This window comes from Macrotis lagotis, chromosome X, assembly GCF_037893015.1.
Source record: "Macrotis lagotis isolate mMagLag1 chromosome X, bilby.v1.9.chrom.fasta, whole genome shotgun sequence".
NCBI lineage: Eukaryota > Metazoa > Chordata > Mammalia > Peramelemorphia > Peramelidae > Macrotis > Macrotis lagotis.
The window spans coordinates 671,357,551-671,379,892 of NC_133666.1; the positions used below are offsets into that span (position 1 = coordinate 671,357,551).

The 22,342-nt window shown below is 39.5% G+C and overlaps 2 protein-coding genes across 5 annotated transcripts in view; one reads left to right on the plus strand and one right to left on the minus strand.

Moving 5' to 3' along the window:
- TCTN1 (tectonic family member 1) overlaps positions 1 to 3,892 on the plus strand; it is a 48,041-nt gene extending 44,149 nt beyond the window's left edge. For all 4 annotated transcript variants that reach the window (XM_074205659.1, XM_074205661.1, XM_074205662.1 and 1 more), the window contains exon 15: positions 3,461 to 3,892. The gene's annotated coding sequence lies outside the window, so the exon portion shown is untranslated. The remainder of the gene's footprint in view (positions 1 to 3,460) is intronic.
- HVCN1 (hydrogen voltage gated channel 1) overlaps positions 1 to 22,342 on the minus strand; it is a 47,279-nt gene that overhangs the window by 4,058 nt on the left and 20,879 nt on the right. Inside the window, exons 4-5 of the mRNA XM_074205664.1 lie at positions 22,177 to 22,281; positions 14,107 to 14,338 (exon numbers count right to left, since the gene is read on the minus strand). Coding sequence (XP_074061765.1) covers positions 14,107 to 14,338; positions 22,177 to 22,281 — 337 coding nt within the window. The remainder of the gene's footprint in view (positions 1 to 14,106; positions 14,339 to 22,176; positions 22,282 to 22,342) is intronic.

Below are 22,342 nucleotides of genomic sequence, written 5' to 3' on the forward strand. Positions count from 1 at the left end.
AATTTCTTATTTACATAGTGCTTTCCTTACATCATCATCACTCTTGGGAGATAGACAGGACAGGGGCAATAAGACATATTTAAACAATAAACCACCAGTTCTGAGAGTTCAAGGCACAGACTCTTTGTGATTCAGGACACTTTTCTTGGAGCTGAGACATAAACTCAGGTAGTCTGAAGCTCCTACAACCTCACCACAATTCTGCTATCCCCTCAGACTCACAGCTGTGTATTGTAGGCTAACACATATTTGCTTGGAAGTTTGATTTTCTTAGTAATCTTACAGTTTTTGAGCTTACTAGAAACTTTTGCAAGAATATATTTAGTGTCCAGTTTGAATTCATCCCCTATTTCTAATAAGGTTTGAGAAGTTGTAAAATTATATCATTGATGGATCTGGCAAGCAAGGACTAAAAAGTGCAGAAACATAGTAGCCCAATGTTTACTCAATCCATAAATCTAAACTTCTAGGGGAAAGGACTCCCTATTCTCCAACAACTGCTAGGAAATCTGGAGAGCTGCTTAGCAGAAAATAAATTTAAATAAATGGCTTATATTGTATATCACAGAAATCCACAAATGAATGAATGATTTAAACAGAAAAAAATGATAACAAAAGTAGAGAACAGAGTAGGCAGCTCTCACAACAATGGGGGTGGTAGGACAGGTCACCAGGGACAAAGCAAATAATTTTAATGTGTGCAATTATAGAAACTGTTGCACAAATGATATCAATGCAGTTTGCAGATTTTTTTCTAGTCAGTGGTGAAGATCTTTGCTTTGAATATCTCTGGTGAAGACTATAGCCTATATAGACTATATACAGAGAATCAACACAAATAGATAATTTCATATGATTCACAAAAACCTAAAAAAATTCTCATTTTTCACCTCCACTTATCATTCACAAACTACTTTGTAGTTTGGCTTCTGACCTCACCATTTGCCTGAAACTGTTCTCTCCAAGGTCATCAATTATCAGTTATGTGTTAAATCTAATGACCTTTTCTTAGTTTTTATCCTTTACTTCACAAAGTCGAGTCAATGAATTTAAATTTTGTAAAATTAAATATCATTTTTTAAAGACAAAATAATCAGTTTTCTGTCTTTTCCACTTTCCCCCCAATGAAAGGAAAAAAAAAAACCAGAAGGCTTATAATAAATAGGCACAAATCAGCAGGAGGAGCTAAAATGATGGAGAAAAACCAGGAAGTTGCCTGAGCTTTTCCTACTTTCCCTTGGAAATAATGTTAAATCAAGTTTCTTACCAGATTATGGTGTGATAGAACCCACAAAAATATGGGGTAAAATTTCCAGCTCAAGGTATCTTAGAAGGTCTTTAGGAAAAGTCTGTCTCATGCAGGTAAAAGGATAGTACAACCCAGTACAGTGAGCAAGCTGGCAGCCCCTGAAGTCTCAGTGCAGAAAACCATTGACCAGACTCCTGGTCTCTAGCACAGGAAGCTTTGGACAGTGCCCCCTGTGCCATAGAAGTATAACTGAATTTTTAAAAATGAATTTTAAAAAACCCCTAACCATAGAAAGCTACTATGGCAATAGGGAAGATCAAAACATGAACAAACAGGAGACTGGAAAAATGTGAAGTTCAAAGGGAATAAGAATTGTTCTCAAGTCCAATAAGTCTTCTTAAAATAGTTAAAAAGGATTTTAAAAATCAAGAGAGAAGAAAATTTGGGTAAAGACATGAGAATTATGTAGGAGAATTGTGAAAAAAAATAGCTTGGAAAAAGAATCATTGATTGAAATTGATTGAAAAAAACAACTCCTTAAGAAATAGGATTGACCAAATGGGGAAAAAATGCACTGAAGAAAATAACTCCTTTAAAAGTAAAGTTGGCCAAATGGAAAAGGAGATACAAATGCTAACAAGAAAATTTCTTTAAAAATTAGAATTTGACAAATGGGAGCTAATAATTCTGTGAGGCATGAAGGGAAAAATTTTATAACCAGTTTCTGATAAAGGCCTCATTTCTCAAATATATTGAAAATGGAGTCAAATTTATAATAATAAAAGTCATTCCTCAGTTGAAAAATACTCAAGGGATATTAACAGGCAGTTTTCAGGTGAAGAAATTTAAATGATCTATAATCATGAAAAATTTCTCTAAATCATAATGAAATAAAATGCAAATTAAAACAACTCTGAGGTACCACCTTACACCTATAAGGTTGCCTAATATGACAGAAACAGAAAATGATAAGTGCTGGAGGGGATGTGGGAAACTGGAACACTAATGCATTGTTGGTGGAGTTGTGAACTGATTCAACCATTCTGGAGAACAATTTTGAACTATGGCTGAAAGGCTGGGCTATACAACTGTGCATATTCTTTGATCAGCAACACAAATATCAGTTCTGTATCCTAAAAGACACCATAAAAACAGAAAAGTATTCATGGCAGCTCTTTTTGTGGTGTAAAAGAATTGGAAATTGAGGCGATTCCCATCAGTTGAGAAATGACTGAACAAGTTGTGGAATACTATTGTTCTTTTTTTTTTTTAAGGTTTTTTTTGCAAGGCAAACGTGGTTAAGTGGCTTGCCCAAGGCCACGCAGCTAGCTAATTATTAAGAGTCTGAGACCGGATTTGAACCCAGGTACTCCTGACTCCAGGGCCGGTGCTTTATCCACTATGCCACCTAGCCGCCCCAGAATACTATTGTTCTATAAGAAATGATGAGCTGGCAGATTTCAGAAAAACCTGTAAAGACATGAGCTTATGGACAACTTCCCTTCCCATCAAACCCCACTTAAGTTTCTAGTTATTTGCCTCCATAGGAAAAAAGACTGTAGGGGCAGCTAGGTGGCGCAGTAGATAGAGCAATGGCCCTGGAGTCAGGAGGTCCTGGGTTCAAATCCGTCCTCAGACACTTGATAATTACCTAGCTGCGTGGCCTTGGGCAAGTCACTTAACCCTGTTTGCCTTGCAAAAAAAAAAGAGATTGTAATAAATAATCATATACATATAACTTATGTACATATAGATAGATCTTTTTGGAGGTATGTTCTGTGTCAATGGTATGCACAGTTAAATAATTGATGGCTTGCTGTCTCAATTTGTTTTCTAGAATGACTGAATCAATTCACAATTTCAGTAATGATGTATTAATACCTTTTCCCATATCCTTTTCAACTTTTGTCATTCTTTTTTTGGTCACATTTGATGATTTGGTAGGTGAAGTGGAAGCTCAGCTTTAATTTTTCAGCTCTAACTTTTAGTGATTTGGACCATTTTTGTTTTCACATGTCAGTTGATAGCTTGGATTTGTTCCTTAGAAAATGTCTTTTTATATGCTTTGAACATTTATTATTTTGCTGAGGGCCAAAAAATTTTTGACCTTCTTGGTCACTCCATCTTGGAAAACTTTTCTCCTTGGTTTTTATAATAAAGCTGTTATTTTTCATCCTCGTTTTCTGACCAATTCTCTTTTTTTCTTTGCAGGATCATCAACTATGTCCAACCCACTTTGCTCTTTTCCATTGTATCTCTCTTGGTGATTTCATCAACTTCCAATGGATCCGACTATTATCTCTATGCAGATAACTCCCAAATCTACATATTCTGCTCTCCTCCAAGCTCCATTTCCAACTCTCCTAATGGATGCCCATCTTTCAGTAGAGTAGTAAGCCTGGAGTCAAGAAGACTTGAGTTCAAATCTTGCCCCTCACACTTCCTAGTTACATAACCCCAGTACTTACTGAAACCTGGCTTAATAATTGTTTATTGACATGACTTGGTACACTGAGGTTCTGGCAACCTGTATAAAATGGGGGACTGGATTCAGGGAACTCTCCAGTCACTTCCAGCTCTGAATCTGATACAATGATCTTCACTCGGGCATCTCAAAATTAAAATCAATTTTTCCCCTCTTTAGCCCACATCTCCTCCTTAATCTCTTTTTGAATCAAAGCCACAAGTCATCTTCTCTCATATTCAATTCGTTTCCATGTTGCTGCTCTTTCTTTGGCGTCTCTTCCATCTGCACCCCTCACTCCACAATATCTCCATGCTCCATTTTGTCCTTTCTTGTCTGGACTACAGCAATGGCCTCCTAAATAACCTCTCTGTATCCATTACCCATCGAGCACAGGACTGACCATGCCACTCCTCTGTTCAGGAAGTCTCCTTTGCTCTAAGATTAAACACAAACTCAAGGGCAGCTAGGTGGTGCAGTGGATAAAGCACCTGCCCTGGAGTCAGGAGTACCTGGGTTTAAATCTGGTCTCAGACACTTAATAATCACCTAGCTGTGTGGCCTTGGGCAGGTCACTTAATCCCATTTGCCTTGCAAAAACCAAACCAAAACAAACCACAAACTCATATGATGTTTAAAGTTTTTGCACTTTGGTTCTTGCTCTCCCACAGACTTGAGAGTCCAGTTAAAAAAGGCTTTGTGCTCTTCATTCATAACGTTGTCTCCTATTTCCTTCACTCAGGTTTAGGATGAGCTCACTCCTCACCATTGCCTCTTGAAACCCACACCTCCCTTCCAGTCTCAAGGGACTTGCCACTTCCTTCAGGAGATCTTTCCTGATTCCCCCCCAAAACTTCATTTTGACTTTTTCTATCTCCTGAATTCACTTATCCGTGAACAGGGCGTCCTCCCAGTAGAAAATAAGGCCCGGTCAGGAGGCTCTGCCACACAGACACAGCAAATGTTTGTTGATCAACTAGATAAACCAAAACATTTTGTACTCGAACAACCTGAAAAGCAAGTGGGCATGCCAGTAATTGGGAGACAAATGGTTAGGCAAATTGTGATTTCTGAATGTAAAAGAATATTTATTACGAAAAGGTAGGGACATCCAGGTGGTGCAGTGATAGAGCACCGGCCCTGGAGTCAGGAGTGCTTGAATTCAAATCTGGCCTCAGACACTTCATAATGACCTAGCTGTGTGACCTTGGGCAAGTCACTTAACCCCATTGCCTTGCAAAAAGAACAAAAAACAAAAGAAAAAGGAAAAAGGATGACCATAAGAAATTCAGAGAAACTTAGGAAGATGTTTGGAAAAAAAGTGAATAAAGCAGAACAGACACATAGTTCCTATTGTGACACACATGGAAAGAACTTGAAAAAGGCATTGAGTAAACTCATTAAATGCAGTGACCAGTTTTGAGTCCAAAGGATAGATGGACAACTTGGTATGAAATTGTTCATACTTAAAATACAAATGTGCTTAAGGCTTGATAGAAGATTCTCAGCTAAAAGCAAATCCATTCACAGTTATTTACCTATGAGGAACTGTAGTAGAGAACTGAGCTTATTTCAAATTGAAAATGAAAAGAATGATGAAAATGGAATCCAAAGAACTTTCAGCTGATAAGGGAGGGGGAGGGAGAAAACTTCCATATTCACCTAGGTAGATACCACACAAAGCAACTGCAATGCAGGAAGATGAGCAGTGGAAATGACTAGAAATGAAAAGGAAATAAAAATTTGAGAAAGATCCATCTGAACACAGAGGCACAGTCTGGAAAACAGCCAAGGATCCAGAGCTAACAGAAAGAGGCACATTTGCACTCTACGCCCTGGACTATCACTGGCACTTGATGGAATGAACCCAAAGATGAGAATACAGTTCTTTATTTAAAAGAAACAAGATTTGCCTCATTCAAAGGACATTGTCTTATTCAAAAGGTAAAGGAAACAGGGCTTGGATTAGCATCCACAGTTAAGAATGTATATATTCGGGGGCAATGAGGTGGTACAATGGATAGAGTACCGGCCCTGGAGTCAGAAGGACCTGAGTTCAAATTTGGCTTCAGACACTTAATATTGCCTAGTTGTGTGACCTTGGGCAAGTCACTTAACCCCATTGCCTTAGCAGTTATTAAGTGTCTGAGGCAATTTGAACTCAGGTCCTTCTGATTCCAGGGCTGATGCTCTATCCACTGTGCCACCTAAATGCCCTCATAAATACAATTTTAAAAAAGAACATGTACATTCATGGGGACAGTTAAGTGATGCAATAGATAGAGCACTGGCCCTGGAGTCAGGAGGACCTGAGTACAAAGTTGACCTCAGACTCTTAATACTTACTAGTAGCAGTGTGATCTTGCACAAGTCACTTAACTCCATTGCCTTGCAAAAATAAAAACAAAAAAGGATACATTCATGAGGAAAACCAGAAAACTGAGGGGAGAAGCATGGGTGAAGGTCAATATATGAAGGAACAGGGAATCTTGGCTTCAGACTATTCTGTAGTAATTTTCTTGGTTCTTCATTTTTGAAGAAGATCACAACATCAGGGAGGTGATGCCATGATAAGCACGTGACTTGGATTTGAATGGGGTGGGGAGTGCTGTTCTAAGTCATCAGTCTCACTTTCTTCTCCAGAGTCATCTGGGTCCAGTGTCCAGATATGAATCAGGATGACTGGAGATGGCCCTGGATGTGAGGCAATCAGGGTGAAGTGACTTACCTAAAGTCACACAGCTAGTAAGAGTCAAGTGTCTGATGCTGACTCCAAGGCCAGTGCTCTATCTACTATGCCACCTAGCTGCCCCTCTATTCTATAGACCACCTGGACAGAAAAAGGAAATAGGGAAGTAGTTTGGGAAACATCACAAGCCTAGCAAGGAAGTATGGCATAGTACTAATGAGAGACCTTATTATTCACATATCTGTTGGAATCTTCCTTCTGTCCAAAGAATAACAGTTAATTTTCTTTCCTTGTATTAACCATCAATTCATTCTTTAAAAAACGAGAGAATCAGTGAAGAGAATTTCTGTTCTGGAATTGTATCAACAAAACAAGTAATTTATAGTCGATAAACATTTATCAATTGCCTACTTAGACCAGGCACTATGCTAATTGCTGGGGATACAAACACTAAAAAGAAAGACGCTTGCTTCCTTCAAGAAGCTTACAACCCAATGGGAGAAAACAACTCACAAAAGAAAACTGAGTCTGGGCGGGAGGGGGGTTGCCTGGCATAAGAGCATGATGAAGTCAAAGGAGTCCAAAATGAGTGCAAGTGGAGAAGACAAGGAATTGGCTGCTAGGGCAAAAACGAGGACTTTTGTCGGAAATGCCCACTCCATAATAGAGTTTGTTGCAGAGGACAGAAAAGCCAAGAATAGTCTCACATGATCCCTAAATGGTGAGAGCAGATTCCAAAGGGTTTAGAGAATTAGTAGGATCCCATTCTTTAGGGGAAGACAGCACGTGAGGAATAGGAAGATATGAAAATGACATTCTGAAAACTCAAAAGAAAGAATCTGAATGAGGAGGAGAAAATGGAATTGTTTGAACAGATTGATGGGAAATCACAGGGATTTCAAGTAACTTAGATGGAAGAAAGGCAAGGGAATAGGAGGGATATAAGGATGGTGCATCGATCCTATAAGTAGTGCCAGGAAAGCTAACATTCAAAATGAATTGATAATAGAAAGCAGAAACAAAAAAAGTATAAAATGGGATAGGATTGTTGCTTGGGGATGGATGGAATGGTGAGAAAGGTGATAATACTTTTCTTCTGTTTTTCTCTGCCAACAAGAATGACCTTTGCACAGGTAAGGAAAAAGGGGGAAATGATCAATAGGCATTGATAGTAAAGGTTATTTTTTGTTCTTGTTCAGTCATTTTAATTATGTCTGACTCTTTGTTGAACCCATTTAAAGGCTTTCTTGGCACAGATTAGAGTAGTTTTCTATTTCCTTCTCCCATTCATTTTACAGATAAAGAAACCAAAATCAATAGGGCTAAGTGACTTGCCCAGGCCAGACTCCCACAGTTAGTATGTATCTGAGGCTAAATTTGAACTCAGGAAGATGAATCTGTCTGGCCCTCAGGCCAACTGTGGCCTATCCACTGTGTCACCTATCAGCAAGTAGGAGTATGGTTTAGGATCACTAAACACAGGTTGATGTCTTCAAGTTAGTGGATCTGATGTCGTTGAACGACATCATTAGACGAGTCAAAGAAAATGCAGATGCAATAACTGAACTACTCGCCAGTGATTTTGAAGAATCAAAGAAGATAAGTTAGTAATTTAGGATCAGAGAAGGGCAAGTGTCCCCATTTTCAAAAAAGGGAAGCGAATGGAATTCCAAAAACTATAGTTCAATCAACTCGATTTTCCTGAAAAAATTCCAATATTCATTATTGAAGGGATGATCATTGAAAATCTAGAAAATCTAGTGATTACAAAAGGTCAAATTCATCAAGAACAGGTCATGCCAGTCAAACCTAATTGGCATGGATTTTTGGTACTTAGAAGTTATTAAAAGTTTGACATCCACTTGGAAATTGGTTTCAAGTAGAATGTCCCAGTGATCTATGCCTGACTCTGTGCTCCTTCATGTTTTTAGCAATGACTTGGAAACAGCGATTGCTTCCAATAATTCCAAACTGTGAGGGATGGCTAAAGGGATGGCTAACACTCTGGATGAGAGAGGCAGGAGAACCATATAAAGATTCAGATGAGGGATCTATGGTGTTTAATCTAGAGATGTGGGGTGGGCGGCTAGGTGGTGCAGTGGATGGAGCACTGGTCCTGGAGTCAGGAGTACCTGAGTTCAAATCTGGTCTCAGACACTTAATAATTACCTAGCTGTGTGGCCTTGGGCAAGCCACTTAACCCCATTTGCCTTGCAAAAAATTAAAATAAATCTAGAGATGTGATGACTTGGAAAGACAGCTTCCACAAAAATTTGAAAGGACTTATTCTGCTTGTACCCAACAGGTAGAACTAAGAGGTGAAAGGAGCTGCAAAGGAGAGTGAAATTAAGACTCCAGGCTTGTCTTATTTGTTGTTCTTCTCTAAAGCAAACATCACTGCAAAACTCCATGGATGCACTAGCTATTGTAAGTATGAAGAAGCAACAAAAATGTAGGGGAAAATGCTTTTTTTTAGTTGGAACAACAGAAAGCACCTGCTTAACATAATAGTATATGTTCTGAGAATATTCCAATAACCCATAGCCTTGTTCAGTCTTTTAACTCTGTACTTCCCTCTCGCAGAATGGCATTGCCACTCTCCCATTCATATTTTAGCTCTGAACCACCCACATTTTATTATTTGTTTTCTTAGTTTGATTGTAAGTCATAAAATAGGCAGATTGATGGGAAATCACAGCGAGTTCAAATAACTTGGATTTTTCAAAGATATATAGAAGATGGAAAAAGGGCAAAGGGAACAGGAGGGATATAGCAATGTTGCATCGATCCTATAAGTAGTGTCATGAAAGCTAACATTCCAAATGAATTGGCAATAGAAAGCAGAAACAAAAAAGTTGGTCATCTGTGGCTATGATACCTGGTTTATATCCAAGGTCCAGTTCTTGTGGACAGAAATGATAAAAAAAAATGCCTTAGCTATGCCATGAAAATTTAGGCTTGCTATAAGAAAAACTTTCAAACAGTTTAAGCTGTCCCAAAGTGGAATAGGATGATTTGGTAGTTCTGTCATTCTCCTCTAGAAATCTTCAAAACACAATTTATTGCCTGGGTTATTGAGTGTTTTTTCTTCAAATATGAGCTCAACTGGTAGGCCACTTTGGCATTTCTGTGATTCTATGATTGTACATGTGTCTGTAAGCTTCTTTTGCTATTTACTGATAGTTAATTCCCAAATGAAAGGCAGCATGACAAAGCTGGCATTGGGACCAGAAAGAGCTGGGTTCAGGTCCCACTTCTGATGCATCCTAGCCTGTGATTATTGCTAGGTCACTTAATCTCCAAGTATCCCAAGAAACTCTAAGAACCTTCAATTGCAAAATAGGCTGTGATCTGCTTGAGTAGAGGGAGTTTCTTTGCTGACCATGGAACCACAGGTCTGGTCAATTATAAAAAAGAATCCCTCTTCTCTATCCCCCCCACCACTACCCTAAGATCAGAGCCTATCGTTATTGACTTTAAGCCAATAGTAACTAAATCTTCCCATTTATTTCCATGACCTAGTTTGAACTTTTTTTCTTACAGAAGAGATTCAAGTATGGGTTGAACTAAGTGGCTTCTGAGACATCATCACATTGATATTCTGAGAGAACATGAAGAGGCCTAAATGGAGTAGTAAGAGGCTCCTTTACAAACATCAAATTGATTCTCAGCTTTTTTTCCCTTCAAAAAGGTCTAAACCCTATCCCCAGTATTTTCTGTCATCAACCTCAGTTTCCTAGGTTGTACACTGCTAAATTAATCAAACAATGGAGAAAAGGAATTCTGAGAGCAGGACTTTTTTTTTTTTTTTTTTTGCAAGGCAGTGGGGTTAAATGACTTGCCTAAGGTCATACAGCCAGGTCATTATTAAGTGTCTGAGGTCACATTTGAACTCAGGTACTCCTGACTCCAAGGCCAATGCTCTATTCACTGCGCCACCTAGCTGCCCCCTGAGAAAAGGAATTCTGGAAAAAGCAGTGTAACTATATATAACAGGTGAATCCTCACCTAGATCAAGGAGGCAAGAAGGCTATTACGTCAGGTAGAAAGGAACATGCTACTAATCTATTATTCTTGTTTACATAAATATTCTTTCAGTGATGTTCTATGGCTAGAAATCATGGAAGACCATGTTCTCTGAAGTATGGAAATCATGAATGATGGCCTCGAGAGGATGGAGAAATATGTTACCAAGGAAGATTCTCACACAGAAAGTGCAAGAATCAAGTACCCAAATGGACAGTAAGAGGGACAGATAACCAGTCATATAACCAGAAGCAGCTAGCCCAAGTACTATATTGTGGGCCTAGAATCAGGAATATTTGAGACAAATGTGACTTCAGACAGTTGCTAGCTGTATCACCCAGAGCATGTCACTGAATTTCTCTCTGCCTCATTTCCCTCATCTGTGAAATGGGAATAATAACAGCACTGACCTCATCCAGTTATTGTGAGAATCAAATGAGATAATATATGAAAAGACTTGCAAATCACACATATATGTGATTATTGTGGCTGTTACATTGAAAGAACCAGAAAAAGCTCTTCAACATGTTCAAGTGAAATCAAGTCAACTAGCTTTAAATGCATGCTCTGTGCTGTGTTCTAGAAACAACAAAAACAAAAAACAGTCCCTGCTCTCAGGGAGCAATTATCCATTGGGTGGAGGTTAAAATGTATAGAAAATATAATATTTAAACATGTTTAAATTATAGTTTGAGGATATATATGTATATATACATATATCTTCATATATAATCTATTTCTCTATATCTTTGTTGTATCTATTTTATACATATTTACATGCATTCATGTTATGTGTCCCAATAGAATGTATATTCTTTGAAGGCAGCCAAGGGCATCTTCAGCTCTTAGCATAGCTCTCTTCATATAGATGGTGCTTAATAAATGTTGGTTGATTGCCTGAGGGAGAAAGATTAACAACTTGTTGGGCCAATAGGGAAGGTTCTCCTGGGGGTGGTGGTAGCATGTGATTTGAACCTTGAAGGAATCTTTGAATTCTAAGAGGTAGAGGTGAGGAGGGAATGGATTCTAAGAATATAGGACAGTTTTTGTAAAGAAATAGAAATGTTGCATGAAATCTATAGGTCAGGAAATAGAAAGGAGACCAGTTTGGTGGAAAGATATCAACAAGGATCATTAGGATAAAAAGGCATGGGAGGATTACAATCTGTACCAGGAGAGTGAGAACATATAAACACCAGAATTGGTTAGTTGGTTGGCTGGATCTTGTCCTCTCCAAGAGGACCAAGATGACATAATTATTAGAGTCTCGCAATGTGTCCAACTGCGGCTTGAATAAAAGCTTGGAATGCTCTACTCCAGGTCAGGCACAAGTAGTCCATGTCAACACCTGGGGTGGGTAACTCACATATCTCATGCTTCCTTTGAGCTGTTTCAATTTTGCCTTGCTCATAGAGCACACCACCCTCTCTGATAAGGGCACACCATTGTGGGCAGTCCTGTGCCAGTGTCTCCCATGCTGCAAATCATTTCCAAAGTTATTAAGAAAGACCTTGAGAGTGCCCTTGTATTGATTCTTCTGTCTCCCTAATGAGTGCTTGCTCTGTATGAGTTCTCCATAAAAGAATCTTTTTGGAAAGTATATGTTTGGCATTTAAATGACATGGTCAGCCCATCGCAGTTATACTCTCTGTAGAAACATTTGAATGCTTGCAGTTTATCTTGAGAAAGGACCTTGGTGTCTGGTATCTTATTCTGCCAGGTGATCTTCAGATTCTTCTAAGACAATTTAAATGGAAGCAATTCAGTTTTCTGGCACGGCACTGGTCTCACAGGCCATTGTCCAGAATTCACAGACCTATGACAGTGAGATCAGCACAATGGTTCTATAGACCTTCAGTTTGGTAGTCCATCTAATACCTCTTCTCTTCCACATTTTCTTTTGGAATCTTCCAAATACCGATTCTACTCTGGCAGTGCATGTGTCAATCTCATTAGCAATGTGTACCTGCCAAGTATACTGCCAAGGTAAGTGAATTTATTCATAGCATTAAAAAATTTTCTGTGTCCTTTAATTCCACATATGGATGGTGTGGTGCTGGTTGATGGAGCACTTGTGTTTTCTTGGTGTTAGTTATTAGACCAAAGGTCTAATGTTTTCAGTGAAGCAGTAGAGAATTGATCCATACTTATTGTATCGTAGCTTCAGAGGCTGCACTGAGTGTACAGTCTTCTGCAAACAGAAGATCATGAACCAACATTCCCTCCACTTTAGTCTTGGCTTATTACCTTTTTTAGTTGGAGAGGTCTAGCTGACCTTGATGCCGTATTCATACGCAGTAAAGACATTTGATAACATGGCTGAAAACATCATGCTAAAAAGCATGGGAGCAAGGATACACACAGCCTTGTTTCACTCCATTGGTGATCAAGAAATCATGATAGCATCGTCCACTGTCCAGAACTAGGGCAAGCATGCCATCATGAAATTGATGTACAATACTGATGAACTTCCCTGGGTAACCAAAATTTGACATTATTTTCCATAGGCTCTCATGATTTACAAAGATCTTGGTCAGATCTATAATTGTTGTATATTGACATCAGTTCTACTAGCATTTTCTTGGAGTTGTTGGGCAGCAAACACCATGTTGACTATTCCTTGATCCTTTCTGAAAGCTACGATGGCTCTCAGGCATCAACTTTAGAATGAATCATTTGAATTTCCTATATTCTAACCAGAAGTAGAATTCATATTTCCTATCAAAATGAATATTATAATACCAACTTGGAGCCACAGAAGCCATGGTAGGAACTTGATCTTTCCATTTTATTTGAGAGCTGAATTCCTTGGGAACAGAAGAGACCATAATGGAAAAAGAATGGGTGGGGTGAGGAGGTGAAGGTATACCTTATCCTCACCATCACTTCACCCAATACAATGTAATTCTCATTAAGACTAATCTGAGGAATTCAGGGAAGTATCAGGAGATTTAAATAAACTGATTCAGGATGAAATAAACTGAACAGACAACAAAGACTAAAAGAGTATGATGTAAAGAATGTAAGAGGAAGTAGACCTTTGATTAACTGTAATAACCAATGAGAAGGAGAAATCTAGGGGAAGAAAACTGCATACATTTTTAGACAGAGATGATAATCATAATAATAATACTAATAATGATGATGATGATGATGATAAAAATAATAATGCTAGCATTTATATCCTTAAAATATATCTTAAAATTTGCAAAACTCCTTACAAATGTTATCTCTTTTTATCCTCACAACAACCAGAGGAAGTAGGTAGTTTACAGATGAAGAAACTAAGACAGGCAAAGGTTAAGTCACTTACAGAAGATTATACACAAACTGTCCAAGGTAGGATTTGAACTCAGGTTTTTCTAACTCCATCTAACTCCATACTGTGCCACTTACCTGAAATTATTGTGGTACAAGAATAAAAAGGCATCAATAAATTAACTATTTTAAAAAGAAAGATAAGTTTCTTGAGGGCAGACCCTCTTTATTGTTTAGTCTTTGTTTTCCCTACCACCAAGCAAGGCATAGTCTAAAGTAGGTATTTTGTAAATATTTTTTAGGAATCCAAGGATGTTTAGTGCTTAGCAGCATTGGGATGTCATTAACATCTTTGTTCAGTTTTCAGAGATGCCTGCTCCACTCACAATTCATATAAGATCTGCCAATATTGGGACTTACCATTGATAATCCTGGCCACCCGCCAAAGTCGAAGAAGGATCAATAAACCAAGAGCTTCAAAGGCATGCTCCTGGAGGAGAAGGACAATGTCCAAGACAAAAGAGATAATCACAATAACAGCATCCAGGATCTCAAATTTGTGGTAGAAGAATTCTTTGCGGAAAACGTATAATTTTAATGTAATTTCTATCATGAAGAAGGTCAGGATAGCAATGCTCATCCAGTGAAACACCTAGAACAGGCAAGGAGGCAATTGTTAAATTGCACCTACTCTGAGCATCACATCATCGTCATCACTGTTCTCCCTCCTCATCCCCTCCCATTGCATCTTTTTTTTTTTTAGGTTTTTGCAAGGCAAATGGGGTTAAGTGGCTTGCCCAAGGCCACACAGCTAGGTCTTTATTAAGTGTCTCAGACTGGATTTGAACCTAGGTATTCCTGACTCCGAGGCCGGTGCTTTATCCACCATGCCACCTAGCCGCCCCCCCCCCCATTGCATCTTTCAAGTCCCAACTAGAATCCCATCTTCTACAGAAAACTTTTCCTAACTCCTCTTAGTTCTGGTGACTCCCTTCTTTTAATCAGAGTATAGAACTTGTTTTTGCATATTTGTTTGCTCATCATTTCACCCATTAAATTGTAGGCTCCCTGAGGGCAGGCACTATCTTTTGTCTTTTTTTTTGTTTTGTTTAATCCCTTGAGTTTAGCACAGTCCTGATATAAAACAATCTGTATTAACTGAATAACTACCTTACAAATTTTTGAAAATCAAAGGAGATGACATATATGTGAAATCCTTTGCCAATCTTAAAGTGCCAAATAAGGGTTAATTTTATTAGTTATTATTATTATTCAAAACAATGTAACAAATTGTTTCTGAGTTGTATGGGTGAAAAATTCATCATCCTGTGGTCAGTCTGGTGATAGGCATCTCTGAAATTACCTAGATCTAGACATTCATTGTTGGGGGAATGGTCAACCACGTTTTTGTTCATAAAAATTATGGGATATTATTGTGCCTAAAGAAATGGTGAAGAAAAAGAATTCAGAAAAGCAGATTCAGGTAAACATACACATACTACAGCAATGAAGTCAATTAACAAACCTTTAGTAAATGCTGGCTATGTGTGAGACACTGAACTAACTATGTGAAATGTAAAAAAAAGGTGATAGGAATATAAATGGAATTATTTTTTTTAAACTCCTCAAATTGAACTCTCTTTAATTATCATGATCAAGCTTAGTCCCTGGAGAAGAGTGAAGAAAGTTAAGATTATGAGTGTGGTACATATACAGCTATATTTGATAGGGTGCATATACTATTATATATGACTGATGTGTATGTGTGTCGGTTTTATTGAACTACATGTTTCCTCTTCTTTTAATTTTTTTTCTTAAAGTGATGTTGACTGAGTAGGAAAGTGAGGAGCGATATATTTGAAAATAAAGGTGATGGGGGCGGCTAGGTGGCGTAGTGGATGTGGTGTAGTGGATAAAGCACCAGCCTTGGAGTCAGATGTACCTGAGTTCAAATCCAGTCTCAGACACTTAATAATTACCTAGCTGTGTGGCCTTGGGCAAGCCACTTAACCCCATTTGCCTTGCAAAAACAAAAACAAAAAACAAAAAAGAAACTAAAGGTGATGTAAAAAAAGATAGCAATAAAAATTTTTTTAAAAAGAAATTAACTAGGCTGGTTTCAGAAGACAGACGTACAGTAATTTCATACAGTCAGCTTCCCAGCACTTGAATCATAAGAGGAGGGACATTAGGGGAGGTTCTCTTCTTGATCTGAAGCATGATCCAGACCTTAACTAGTACTGGATTTTCTGTTAATGTCCCTTGATCACAAAAACTTTACTCAAATCACCTGCATGACCACTGGGAAACCTCTGTGTCTGTTTCCTGCTATTGGTAAAATGAATTCTCATGCTCTGGGCATCTCCAGAGAGACTCTCAGTTTAAGGTAAAAGATTAAAGGAATGCCCAATGTTATTTTAAGGCTTTCTCTAAGCCCAAGTCCCACCTACTTTCAATTTTTATCATTTCCCTTAAGATTTGTTGCAATAGCGACTTCCTCTAGGAAATCCCCTCCTCCATCCCCATCTATATTGACTCCTTTTTCAATCTGCATCTTCCTGGCTACTTAGATGACCAAGTTAGGAACTCTCAGCTTTACCCTGTATGAGTATTCTTTCTGCCTATGTCAGCTATGTCAGTTGGGTTGACCCTTATAAATGAATTTTTCCTATCTGTTCAAGACAACATGGAACTGAATTATAATAATAATAATAATTATTATTATTATTATTAGTAGTAGTAGTAGTAGTAGCAGCAGCAGCAGTGGCAGCAGCAGTAGTAGTAGTAGCAGTACTAGTAGTAGTAGTAGAAGTGGTAGTGGTAGTAGTAGTAGTAGTGGTAGCAGTGGTAGTAGTAGTAGTAGTAGCAGCAACAGCTGTAGTTGTAGTAGTAACATTAGTAGTGATGTTGGTGGTAGTGGTAACAGTAGCAGTAATGGGAGGAGTAGTACTTCTAACAGTAATAATAGTAGTAGTAAAAAATAGTTGTAATTGTAGGAGGAGCAGCAGCAGTGGTAACAATAGCAGCAATAGTAGCAGTAGCTTCAATGGGAGCAGAAGTAACAGTGATGGGAGTGGTAGAGGTGGTCGTGGAGGTTGCTGTCAGAGATCCTGGATTTAAATCTAGGCTCTGGTGACCTTGAGCAAATCGCTTATCCCTCCGTGGACCTACATCTCTTAAACTGTACAATGGGTGGGTGAGGGCAGATGGTTGGACAGACTTCTGCATGCGTTGTTCCCCCATTAGACTGGGAACTTCTTGAGGGCAGGGAGCATGTTTGCTTCTCTTTGCATCCCCAGTGTTTATACCCTGCCAGTCCAGGGGAAGCACTTCAGAGAAATGCTAGATTTATTTGATGATGTCTCTGACTCCGTTTCTATGACACAATAAGGACAGGCACTCTCATACAAGAGCAGAACATGAGGAATGAGCAGAGCAAGAGTGGACTGAGGTCAGGGACTGATTCATTGCCGTCTTTCTGTCCCCAGCACCCTGCACAAAGAAGAATCAGGGAGAAGCTGAACCTGGGATTTCTCTGCTATACGGGACTTCTGCAAACACAGGCTGGCATTTTTTCTGCAACTTAGAAACACAGGGAATATCCCATATCAGTGAGAGGTTGAGGACTTGGCTATGATCACACAACCAGGACAAATCAGAAGCAGGATTTGAACTTAGTCTTCCTGGGTTACATACAATAGGGGCTTAAAAATGCTTATTGAGGGCGGCTAGGTGGCGCAGTGGATAGAGCCCTGGCCCTGGAATTAGAAGGACCTGAGTTCAAATCCGACTCAGACACTTAATAATGACCTAGCTGTGTGGCCTTGGGCAAGCCACTTAACCCCATTTGCCTTGTTAAAAAAAAACAAACTAAAATTAAATACTTATTGAATTGGATCAAAGAAAGAGCAGGTGACATTGCCAGGGCATGATGATGGCAGCCCTCACCACTCTAATGGGAATCAGGAGATTCATGGAACTTTAGAGACAAAAATTGTGTTGCACACTGGCCACTTAAATTTCTATATTTCTATACTGCTTTAAGGTTTGCAAAGCAACTTTACACATATGATCCCATGATTTTATTCTAGGAGGTAAATGCTGTTGTTTTCCTCATTTTGCAGATGAGAAAACTGAGGCAGCTCATATATGTATATATATATATATATATATATATATATATATATATATATATATATATATATATGGTTTTTGCAAGGCAAATGGGGTTAAATGGCTTTCCCAAGGCCACGCAGCTAGGTCATTATTAAGTGTCTGAGACCAGATTTGAACCCAGGTACTCCTGACTCCAGGGCCGGTGCTTTATCCACTGCGCCACCTAGCAGCCCCTAGAGGCAGCTCATTTCTAGTATTGGATATATTTTGTCTATATCTTCTCCTCTCCCAGTTCCCTGTTTGTGGTGGGAAACTTGAATATTCCTTGTTGCCCCATTATCACTTTCAAATCCTCCCTTGATCATCTTCACTAGGCAATTTCCTGCTTTGAGATTCAGACTAGCCAAATTTGTCACTCAATAAAAAATCCTGGTGGATGTTAGCATAGACACCCTCCCAACTCCCCCTCCCCACCCCCAGGACAAAGTATTCTCTTTCTTTCCTCAATAATTTAAGTCCCCCCCAAATTTTCTCTTTCTCATCTCCTATCCTTTCTCAACTCCTGAAGTTGAGACTTCAACATACTTCCTCATTCTTGACTTTACTCAGCTTCCATGACCTTCTCCTCCACTCCAATTCCTCACAGAGATGCTCACCCCCTCGATCTTGCTATCATCCCCAAATATCCCACTTCCATGTTCATGAACTCTGAAATTCCTTAATCTGATCATAATCTCTCATTCATCTTTCCCTCTGCCTCTCAACCCTGTTTTTAACCTCATTGTGACCTTCTTTGTCTCCATTCCTAGCTATTTCTCAGGTCATCTCCCTGCACTGACTGGCTACCATAGTTCAATCCTTTGGTGAATCGACTATTGTCCACTACGATTCTCTTTGCCCCTCTGTCCAGTCAGTCATCAGACCTTACCAAGGGTGAACCTTGGAAGATTCCCAGCACTCACCTCCTTAAATCCTACTCATGTGCCATTGAAGCAACCAGTAAGAAATCATAAAACTTTACTGATTGAACATCCTACAAACTCTTATTATCTCATCCCAACTGGACCTTCATTGCAGCAAGGCAAACTTCCTATTGCTCTCCAGTTGATCCACTGTCCTCCCCTCCACTGTAGCTGTTTCATTTTTACCTCTCTTCAATTGCCCCTCTACACCCCGACTCTCTCAGCTGAAGATGCTGCCTCTTGTTGCACTAATAAGGGAGGAGGGAATGGTTAATCGAGAGTTGTGTTTTCTGCCCTCCTCTTTACTTTGAATTTCTCAGATATCTTCCTCATTTATCTTTTCCTTTCCCCCATCTCAGATGAAGAGGTGGCTCTTCTCCTTGACAGAGTCAATCCCCCTACAACTGGTCTCAATCCCATCCCCTCCCAACTCCTTTAGCAAACTGACAACATTACTGTCTTGATTCTCTCTCTTAGTTTCAAACTCTCTCTGCCTACTGGTTGCTTCCCTACCAACTACAAATATAATCATCTCTCCCCCTTCCTCAAAAAAAAAAAAACCCTTCACTTGGTCCTACCATCCATGCTCACTATTTTCCTACATCTCACCTTTTCTCAGCTAAAGTTCTTGAGAAAGTCACCTCCATCCTGTGCCTCCTTTCCATCTTCTGGCTTCTGACCTAACGGAAGCTCCCAAATCATCACTGATCTCTTCATTGCCAAATCGAAATGACCTTTTCTCCATCCTGATCTTTGCTGCCTACTTGGTAGGAATTGATATTGTGGATCACCTCTTTCTGAATGCTCTCTTCTCTAAGCTTTCCTGACCTTGACCTTTCCTGGTTCCTCTTATCTGTCTGATAGCTCCTTCTCAATCTCCTTGATGGGTTCCTCATCCATGCTACCCCCCTAGGTGTATCTTAAGCTCCCTTCTCCTTTCACTCTATTTCATCTTGGTGATCTCATCAACTTTCAAGTCTATGTACAAGATTTCCAGATTTGTAGATCCAGCCCTAGCCTCTCTACTGAGTTACAGAATATGTGAATTCCCAGCTCCTTCTTGAACATTTCAAACTGGATGCCTCATAGACGTCTTACAGGTACCATATCTAAAATAAAACTCACAATCGTGCCTTCTCAAAGCCTTCCCTCTTCCCTATCAAGGGAAAGCTTAATCTAATTTGAGACTTCTAACTCTCAGACACTGGCAGATCTAATCCATTGTCAAGTTCTTGTCATTGCTACCTCTGCAACACCTCTCAAAGATGTCCCTCTCTCTCCTCTTCCTGGGGCAGACCATCAACATCTCACTCCTGGACTATTGCACTCTGGGGCGGGGGTACCTGCTTTAGGTCTCTCCCACCCCAGTCCAACCTCCTCAGCTGCTAAGATCATTTTTCTAAAGTGCAGGTTTGACTATGGCACTCCCCTGATCTAGGAGCTCCTTTTTACTTCCAGGATCAGATCTAAAATCCTCTATCTGGCTTGTGAAGCCTCCACAGCCTATCCCTTTCTGACCTTTCCAGTCTTTTTACACCTTCCTCCCATCCAAAAACTCTCCAGTCCAGTGCTCCAGTGCCCCTTGGCTGGTCCTCACACACAACCTTTCTCCTGTCTCCAAGTCTTTGCATTGGCCATGCCTCATATTTGGACTGCTTGGTCCCTTCCCTTCTGTCTTCTGGCTTCTCAGACTTAACTTCCTACCTTCTCTAGCTGGGCTTTTTCCAACCCTCCCATAGTACTGGTGACTTCACTTCTGAAACTCCCTTCCCTCCTACTCTGCATACACTTCAAATGCACCTATTTATTTGTCTTTCCCTTTAAAAAAGTTGCTCTTGCTTTATAGAAAATTCAAACAATTTGATACAAGGAATGTTTGCATTTTTAATTAAGATGTATGGTATGTTTTATAGAAATAACACTGTTGTTGGGGAATGGCTTAATAAACTGTAGTATATGTATGTGATGGGACACTATAGTTCTATTAGAAACCAGGAGGGATGGGAATTCAGGGAAGCCTGGAAGGATTTGCATGGACTGATGCTGAGCGAGATGAGTAGAACCAGAAAAACACCGTACACCCTAACAGCAACATGGGGGTGATGATCAACCTTTATGGACTTGCTCATTCCACCAGTGCAACAATCAGGGACAATTTTGGGCTGTCTGCAATGGAGAATACCAATCTATATCCTGAGAAAGAACTGTGGAGTTTGAACAAAGACCAAAGACTATTACCTTTAATTTTTTAAAAAAAAATTATCTTATTTTGTAATTTTGCTATCTCTTATACTTTATTTCTTCCTTAAGGACATGATTTCTCTCTCATCACAGTCAACTTACATCAATGCATACTATGGAAACAATGTAAAGACTGGCAAATTGCTTTCTGTAGGGGGTGGGGGGAGGGAAGCGAGATTAGGGGAAAAATTGTAAAATTCAAAATAAATAAAATTTTTAAAAAAGGTTACTTTTGGAGGGAAGGGACTCCGAGTTTTCCTTTGGCTGTTTGGTTGTTTGCTTTTACTCAGAAGAGGATCTAACATTGGTAAGAGCTTGATAAGTTTTTGTTGACTGACCATTTTTAGTAATGCCAGTAAATTCAGATTAGTATCCTCACCCAAGGAAGCCTTGAAGGGAAGAGAAGGCATATGGAGAAGTGGGGAGGACTGGTTCTATCCATCTATCTTGATGGAGGCTAGGTGGGGGAGGGCCTGTGCTATCAAATGGATAGAGCTCTTTGAATTGGATCTCCACATGCAACAGATCTCATAATTGATCCAGGGTGCTGTGTCTTCACAGAGTTCTGAACACATCCCTTTTTTTGGCGCATATGGGGTGAGGGTGGGGAACAGTGGTTTCAAATCTTGGGTCAGACAGGCCTAGATAGTAGCCTGGGGAGCACTGAGAGGTTAGGATCATAGATTCAGAATTCAAAGGATCTCACACATTATCTAGTCCAATGCCCTAATTTTATAGATGAGGAAACTGACTCTCAGAGACCTCAGTGACTTGTCCACAGTCACACAGCTAAGAAGCATCCTAGGGAAGTTTTTTTTTTTTTGCATGGCAATGGGGTTAAGTGACTTGCCCAAGGTCAACAGCTAGGCAGTTATTAAGTGTTTGAGGCTAGATTTGAACTCAGGTCCTCCTGACTCCAGGACCAGTGCTCTATTCACTGTACCACCTAACTGCCCTTGGGTAGGGTTTTGAATTCAGATCTCCAAAGCTGTCCCTTTATAAGAAAGCCTCTTCATAGAGATGAATCCCCATTCACAAGTACTAAAATGTGGTAGAGATCCTCAGAATGCTAGTATTTGGGGTAAGACACTGTGGGATAACCTGGGCCATGAAGTGAGATAATAGAGAGCTCACAAAAGCAATGAAAAAACAAATAAGCCAAGTGATCTACCTTGCCAGCATATTTCCCCTGGTCAGACTGGATGATTTTCAAGTCCAACATCAGCTCAGCGAGGACCAACAAAGCATCCATAATGACCAGGCAAATGATGATAACCTGTGGAAAGAAGAAGAGGAAATTGTTTTAATCTTTATGGTGAAAATGTCATAATAGTTTC